This window comes from Mus caroli, chromosome 13 (assembly GCF_900094665.2).
Source record: "Mus caroli chromosome 13, CAROLI_EIJ_v1.1, whole genome shotgun sequence".
Taxonomy (NCBI): Eukaryota; Metazoa; Chordata; class Mammalia; order Rodentia; family Muridae; genus Mus; species Mus caroli.
In genome coordinates, this window is record NC_034582.1 from 8,139,295 (window position 1) to 8,147,722 (window position 8,428).

Here is an 8,428-nt window from a genome sequence, read left to right on the forward strand (position 1 = left end):
AAGCCCACTGCTTAAGTGGCTAACTCAGTGATTTCTTATAGAAAAACCAAACAAATTTTCACTGGCAGACTATTTGTTGAGAAATGTTTGCTGATAAGTGTGTCTGTCTCCTCTGCTTGCCTTGGAGACACCACCTGGCCTCTCTAGTCTCAGGCCCTGTGCTGTGCTGCCTGCTGTGTGCATAAAGCTCCTGGGATCCTCTACCCAATCCCCCTGGGCTCTCTGGATGCCCCTAGGAAACCTCGGCTTCTCTACCAGACCTCAGCTGAAAAATCACCACCTGCAAAGACCCCTCTTTCTCTTTCTAACAGAAATCCAAGAGATCTTTCTTCTAGCGATTCATCTTTGGCAATGACATTAAAAAGAAATTCATGATCAGGTACAAATTTCCCTAGAGTCTGTGAACTTCTGGAAGGCAGAGGTCATGCCTGTTTCCTTCTCTCTACACCAGGCACATGGCCCAGAATAAAACTTTCATTGATTCTGACTGAGTTGATGAGCAAAACTAAATACTAATGAACTAATGCCAATGACTCAAATGTCAAACTAAACCATCGAAGAGGCGTGAATTAAGAAAACTCTATAATTCTTGGCAAACACAAAGTCAGGCAATGTCTAGACTTCTTATGCCCATGTTGGAAAAGATCATTCTTGCTTTCTAAGCAGAGGGGTATGTGCGTGTTCTCACACGGACAACAGAGGAGGTGGGGAAGGAAAGGGACGCTTGTGCCCCAGATTCACACAACTATCACAGAGGTGAAATGCTTATGAAGAAACACGGGGAGACACAAATGAATGGGTAGTGAACTGTGAAGGTGAAGAGTAGAAAGTTCATTTATAAAGAGCAATAGGGGAGAGCAAGGAAGCCAGGTGAATTTTACTACTTGAACACTTAGCAATTCTGAAAGTCCCTCCATTTTTTTTTTCACAGTTACCTGTAGTTTAACTGGCTCCGGGAGTTTCATCTGGAGCAAGCCTTCCTTGGGCCTTTTACCCCCTTTGGCTTCTTCGTCGCCTTCCAGCTTGGCGTCTTCTATACTGATCTCCTTCTCGGGGGTGCCTCCTTCCTCCTCTGGAATGGCAGCTTCCTTAAACACACTGGGCTCGATCAACTGGAGGATGTGTTTCAGATCCTCATTGTGAAAGATGCCCATGATGAGCAGGGTGTAGAACAGCTTGATGAGGGGCACAAAGAGGAACTCCGTGGTCCCGCCCACAGGATCCCGAGCATGGAGGCTGCCCTCCTTCACCGCTTCTGTGAGCATCTGGATGGTCTTGGCCTTGAGGATGTCCAGGGGAAACTCGGGACTGTACTGATAACAGTCGTTGCTAATGCTCACAAAACTCGGGGAGGAAAAGCGCATCCGAGGCCGGAGGGAGGTGCTGAGGCCTATGCCTGGGAGGCCATGTTTCTTGTTCTCATCAGGGAAGAGGGTGATGCTCTTTGTCTCCTCTGTCATAGGGACAATGAACTCGTTGTTCATCATGAGCCTGGCAGTGGCATAGGAGCTGAGGTGGATGTCAATCAGCAGGTCATAGTAGCCAGCTCGCAGCAAGCCAGGCATGTACTTGTTCTCAATGGCGTAGAGCAGCTGAGGTTCGTCCACGTGGCTGCACAGTGCGTGAGCCACCCGATGATTCCCAAGGGCGCAGACAGCAGAGTAGAGGCGGAGGGTGTGATAGTGAAACTGCAACAACTCCTCCTGCTCTGTCAGCTCTAAGATGTCAACAGATCTGTGGAAGGGAGGAGGGGAGAGTTAAGAGAGCAGGCACTGACATCTTTTAATTTTCTGACATTTAGTGGCTTCACAGTATTTGCAAATCATTTGTAGTTGGCTTACACATCTTCTTACTTAGAGGATTTAAGCTGAACCTGTCAATCCTGAGTTCATCTAGAACTTCCTTCATCCTCCCTCGTAGTAAGGCTGTAAGCACCCTTTTAGACATGAGTGTTTCAGCCCAAGCTTGGGAATTCCCAATGCCAGAGCCTGAGAAGTCTTGGAGGTGGGGGGAATCCTGCCTTTTCTTTTACAACAAGCTAACATGAAGTGAAAAAATAAGGCTTTTCCTTGAGCCATAGTGCCACTATCTCTTCACTATGACCCTGACAGGGCAGAAATGGGTGAGCAGAGCTCTCATCCTCTGATGTAAACTATGCTCGGGCATCTTGCACAGATCCCACATCACCCACATGTACCCATGCAGGGTACATGCATGCAGCTCATGAAACAAGAAAATGCAAATGGTGTTTGCCTCTTTGCAAAATAAAAAGCTAACTTCCTGAACCCCTTTTTAAAATTATTATTTTATTCATTCATTGATGACTTCATATACTCATGGGTGGGAGGGCATCCACTGGAGTGTGAGAGGCCTACTAGGGACCACACACCCTTAAATAAATTAAAACTGACTTGTCTTTTCCCAGTGGCCATCAACTGCCATTCACTCTATTAGGGGCTTTAATGAGGCCCTTCCAGTCCATCCTAAAATTCTGATTGGCCTGATCTCATGCAGGTCATATGCAGATGGCCTCAGCAGCTACTGGGAATTTGTAAGCTCAGGGACTCAGTCATACAAAGAAGGCCATGCTTTGCTCCAATCTGCCCTGATCTTAGGCTCTGACAGTCCTTCTATTCCCTCCTCCACAAGGTTCTCTGAGCCTTGAGGGAGGGGTAATAAAGATGTCTCATCTGGGGAATGAGCACTCTACAGTTGCATAGTCACTTCACTTTGACTAGTTGTGAGTTTCGCAGATCCCGCCCTCCACTGCCCTAAGAACCATCTCTGTTGGTGGTGACCTCATCTATGTCAGCCTGGGCATGTAGGTCAGCTCACTCTGTTTCCACATTATCACATGGCCAGGTAATACCTAACACGCCATTTCTGCTATTGCACATGGTTTCTTGGATATATCCATATGTCCTACTGGGTTTAAATCATATAGATAGTACACAGGAGACACTGGCATTAGAAGCAGAACCATGACATAACCTTCATGAAAAGAAAGACCTGCTCATCCAAAAAGGCCTTCCTCCACTGTTTGCTTTCTCAACTGTCAGCCTGGAAGAGCAATAGAGGACCCGTGACCCATTGAACTGGAGCCAGAGACAAGTGCTCAGGTGGGAGCTGCTGATTCCTCTAGGTAGTTTGATAGTTGTCACAGTGACAAACACAACTCAGACTTTTAGCAGCTCTGGAGGAGGAACTATTCCATAGCTCAATAGCATTCCTTTATTCATTTCTGTCTAGAACACATTGAGCACTGTATAAAGAGCACAAGCAAGCTTGCAGCCATTGAAGAGCTCCCTTTCCAGTTGAAGAGGCCAGGCCACTTCCTTTCCCAAAGAAGAAAATAAATAATCGCAAGGCTGGAGAGACAGCTCAGAACTTAAGAGCACTTGCTGCTCTTCCTGGACCCACAATAGGTGACTCAGAACTACCAATAACTCCAACTCCAGAAAATCAAATGGCCCTTTCTGGCCTCCACAGGAACCTGAACACCCATGACTCACACACATATAAAGAAAAAAGAAAAAGAAAAAGAATACTGGACATGGTGGTTCATGCCTTCAACACTAGCACCAGGGAGGCAGAGGCAGGCAGGTCCCTTTGCCTTTGAAGGCATCTAGGTCTACCTGGCAAGTTTCAGGTTGGTCAGGTCTTAAAATTAAACAATTACAATGTACATTAGGGAAAATACAAAATGCTGGCACATGCCTACTATGGTCCTCAACTTCCAATGATTTCTTATGCCACTGGGGACTCTTCCCCTCAGGAAAACAGGTCTTATCAAACTTCCCTGTGGCTGCAGGGGAACCTGGCACAGGCCAGGTCATGACTGGTCCCTAAGGTTAGTTAGAGGGTGATGTTATCACTTGAGAACCTGTCTTCCCTTGCTGTGGTTATCCAGGTGCCTTTTGCCATCTCAGAAACCTAATTCCGATTACTTTTTTTCTTTCAGTGCAGCTGTAGTACTCACATAAAGGAAAATCTCTAGTGGAAGTTTAATTACTCTTTTATATAATGTATATAATGTTTTATATAATACCTACTGACTCCAACTAGTGTTGCCCATGTATACCCAGGAACTGGGCTGACCACTGAGTCACAGTCATCCTATAAAAGGGCTTGGATAGCTTACTCTCCTTCCTTGACCAAACTCTGATGAAGTTCTAAAATTCAGCCTAGCTCCTATCATTACTCTTAGACTGCAGACTTGAGAAGGAGAGTCAGGGTGTATAATGAGTCTTGCTTCTGTCTTCAAACCAAGTGTGCACTTAGTTTAGGGTCTAGTGTTTCCATGTTACTTTGATACCTTACCTTGCTGCACAGCCTACAAACCTTAGCTCCCAACCCATAACTAAGATGGCTGAAGTGAAACCTCTGTGATTTTAAGGGTAGCCACAGGGATAGACTGGGAACCAGAAAGCAGGCCTCCTCTGGCCTTGACACTGCCACTGCTGCCTAGAGCACGCATAAGCCTGCTCCTGAAGTACTCTCGTGGTCTTCATGGTTTTGCTCTTTAAGCTTCTTGGACTCAGTTTTTCACATGGTCAAAATGAAGAATTTTATAATATGGTTCTTAGCATCTCACCCATGCTCTTCCAGTTCTGAATATCACTGCTTTAGTAAGTCTCATAAATAACAAAGTGGTTGAGAAATATACTTAAGCCTGAGCTACACAGGCCATTGTGTATGTGTGTGTGTGTGTGTGTGTGTGTGTGTGTGTGTGTGTGTAGGGCAGGGTGCCATATGTGTGCACATGTGTAGAGTTCAGAGGCCAATCTTGGGTTATCATTTCCCATGAGCCATTCACTTTTGGGGTGGGGGCTAGGCTGGCTGCCCAGGGACCTCAGAGATATGCTTGTCATCTCTACCTTTCCAGCACTGGGATTATATGGCGGGATGGTGGCATTCCACCATGCTAGGCTTTTTGCCCATGGCGTCTGGAGATCTAAGCCCTCACATTTTACCTTCGGCACCAGACCACTCTTTTGAAACACCCAGCCCTCCCTTCACGGAGACTCTAAATCCAAACACCACATCAAACCGTGAAAAGTGCCCACGGCTCACCTGTTCTCCTCAGGTATATGGAGGGACATGAACTGCAGAGGATCTAGACATTGCACCAGCCAGCCTTGGCGTTCACTGATTCGAGAGACGTCCACCTTCAAGAACTGGTTGGGCATCCGGCTCCACAGGACATGTGACAGGAACTGCACATGCAGACGTGGAGGACACTGGGGCACGGGGTTTTTGTGCTCGCTCTTAAACAGTCCCGCGGAGAGAGGCATCACATTCTAGAGCATAGGGAGGCAAAGAGAGTGGGACGGAGGTCATTGTTCATGTCACCTGCGGCTGCCAACACACTGACTCATATTCTACGTAGGAAAGAGCTGGTGAAAAGAAAATGCATAAGGTAAGATTGTACAGGTAGACACAATAGAAAACTGGCTTAAAGTTTCCTGCAAGAACAAATGGAGAAAAATGTGTTGAGAAAACAGATGAAATGTCAGGGTTTGGGGCACAGAGAACAGTTAGGGATGTGTCTTCCCCATGAGTGTCATGCAAGTATGACCAAGTTTAAACCTGTATCCATCCTGTTGCTACCCAGGGCTGGGCCCAGAGGACACTGGCAACCCTTTTGAGTACCAGACATTTTGAGTTCAGGAGATTCTACTAAGCTCTCAGCATCTACCCACTGTCACCCTCTCCTCCCCCATTTTAAGCGCATTCTATCTAGCCTGCAATATACAGAGATGGCTGAGTGGATAAACCCACCTATCTCCCAAGAAAGTCAAGAATTTGCCTTTAACCAGCATGGTTTATTTTTTTCCCAGCCTGGAATTGGCTGTTTCAGCCAGCCTTAATTCCTCTTGTTTCGGAAGGAAAGGCTCTGCTTTGTTCAAAAGTATCAGTTCATGTACGATCCTGACAACCTACCTGCTTGCCTCCAATAGGAGCCTACGGCAACAACATAATTGCCATCTCTGCTCCAGCTTTAGCTTTTCCTGCCCTTTGGAGAGCCCTGGACTTTATGGGAGTTCTCCTTCCCTATATTTCTATTTCTTATTCCCTCTTCTGACTCAAAAAAGACATTTACTACAGAGCCCAGGCACTGTTTTAGATACTGAGGATATGTTAATGAACTACACCAAACAGAGCCCTTGCCTCTTACAGCTTTCACTTATCTTGTTGGAAATGTAAAGAAAAGCAGGACAGGAGGGAAAGGATAGAGATCACAGATGTTTCAGACATGGAAGTTAGTGCTCTGAGCAATGGGATGCTAAGATCTGACTTGTGATTTTAAGCAGTGAGGATCACTCAGATTGTAGTGTGACACTACAAATAGCAAGACTAAAGGAAACCTCACCTGCTGGAGTCAATCCCTGGGAACTCACAAAGCAGCGGAGAGAGGGCAGGAAAATGACCTCCATCCACACACACTCCTCTTGCCACGCCACATCGCTTTCTGAATTCTCCATGAGATAGCTTCTCCTACCACTTTGTGAAAATTCTTCTGCTCCCTTCCCCAAAAGTCTTCCTTGATAATGCATCTACACATTCCGTTGGCTCAAGGTACACTGACCATTCTGTGTCGCCTTTGACCTGTGACCGCTGCCACTCAGACTGCACATGCAGTGGCTGCTGTAACCTACCTCCTCAGTTCTCCTCAAACGTTCCTGGTAGCTTCTTCCCAGCCTTGCTCACTGATACCCCTCCCTTAACTGAGTCAACCAGATTCACTGCCTGCCTCTGTCTCTCTGTCTCCCTGTCTTGCCCCGCCCTCTTTCCCTAGCCCTAATCTCCAACTATAGATATGTAAGTATATATGAATGCATTATACCTATGTAAGTTCGTTGAGAAAATACTGAGTGTAAGGGTGGTAAGATTTTTATCTATGCTGTTGTCCCTCCACTAAACAGACCCTGAGAACCACGTTGTGTTGTTCAGCAAATGTGCTAAGCAAGCTGCAGGTCACTGGCTCAGCCTGGAAACACAACAATCCACATTCACCTAGAGAGTGCCTGGCACCCAACTTTACAGCCACATGATAAGATCCAATTTCTTTCCTTAGTTCAAGAAGCTCATCTAGCTGTGCCATGAACATTCCCAAACCACCCAAACTGGAATAAACTTGAAGTATTCATATTCAGCCTTGCCTCCAGTGCCCAAATCCACTTAGGTAATCTTGTTAAACTAATCAGTTGTTGAGCCCTACTGCCTTCTCCCAGGAAGCAGTATGAACCCTTCAGTTCCTCTCCTTTCTGAGTCTCAAGGACCTCAACACAGCTCCCACGTGCACAGTATCAGATCACCAGTGCACACCAGTACACCAGTGCACACTTACCAATGGTTGCTCTCATTCTGTACCTCCATGGTCCTATCAGTACCATCCCAGGACAAATTGCACTGAACTCAAGGCCCCTCTTCAAATGTCAGTAAATACCTCCACACAATAATGCATGCCAACTTTTCATGATAGCTTGTGCCATGTTCCTCTCAATCTGGACAAACTGCCTCTCTCTACGAAGGCCCCAGCAGGATTCCCTAAGTACATGCCCTTAGCACCCATCACTTTCACTCTTTCCTCTACCAGGAGGATCTTCTCCTGGTAAATGTACCATGTGAACATTGATTAGCAATAATCAACCTGAATATCATCCACCTCCTCCATCCAGTGTAGATTAGCTATTCTTCCATTTATGTCTCCAGAGAGCCCCATAGGTCATGCCCTCCTCAGTGCCTGGTTTCAAGAACTGACATCTGGTTACCCTATCATTGATTACTTTATTTTTTGCAATTTCTGAGGTTTTTTTTTAATATATATAAGCTTTGCTTTATTGAACTCTATATTCAAAACAAAGAAACTCTTGAATTATGTTATCACAATGACCTGAGTTTTTCAAATTTGGCTATCTTTCCTCTAAAGAATAACTATATTGGTGATTTAGCTATATTTAAATATAGATAAAATAATAAAGAATTTCTATATTGGTGATAATAAAATACTGCATCTATTTTAGAAGTACACGCTAGGCACAAATAGAAGATAATAGGAATGCCTTATCATGAAGGTGTCTGTCTTGGTTAGGTTTATTATCATCTTAATACCACCTAAAGTCACTTGGGCAAAGGAAACTTCAGTTAAGCCATAGACTCCAGGTGGAGTGTTACCTCAGCAGCCAAGGGCACTTGAGTTGGTTCAGAGAACCTAATTTTAGTTCTCAGCACTGACATGGCAGCTATAACTCCATGACAGTAGGCATGACAACATCTATAACTCCAATCTCAGATGATCTGATACCTACTTCTGGTTTCTCCGTAGACATCAGACACATGTAAGTTTTACACATGCATGCATGCAGCCAAAGCACTCATAAATTATTTTCATATATATATATATATATATATATATATATATACA

The 8,428-nt window shown here is 45.2% G+C and overlaps 1 protein-coding gene across 11 annotated transcripts in view; it reads right to left on the bottom strand.

The window, feature by feature from the left end:
* Ryr2 (ryanodine receptor 2) overlaps positions 1-8,428 on the bottom strand; it is a 562,694-nt gene that overhangs the window by 182,704 nt on the left and 371,562 nt on the right. For all 11 annotated transcript variants that reach the window (XM_029468301.1, XM_029468299.1, XM_029468302.1 and 8 more), the window contains exons 36-37: positions 5,074-5,300; positions 936-1,734 (exon numbers count right to left, since the gene is read on the bottom strand). In XM_029468301.1, the coding sequence (XP_029324161.1) occupies positions 936-1,734; positions 5,074-5,300 (1,026 nt within the window). The remainder of the gene's footprint in view (positions 1-935; positions 1,735-5,073; positions 5,301-8,428) is intronic.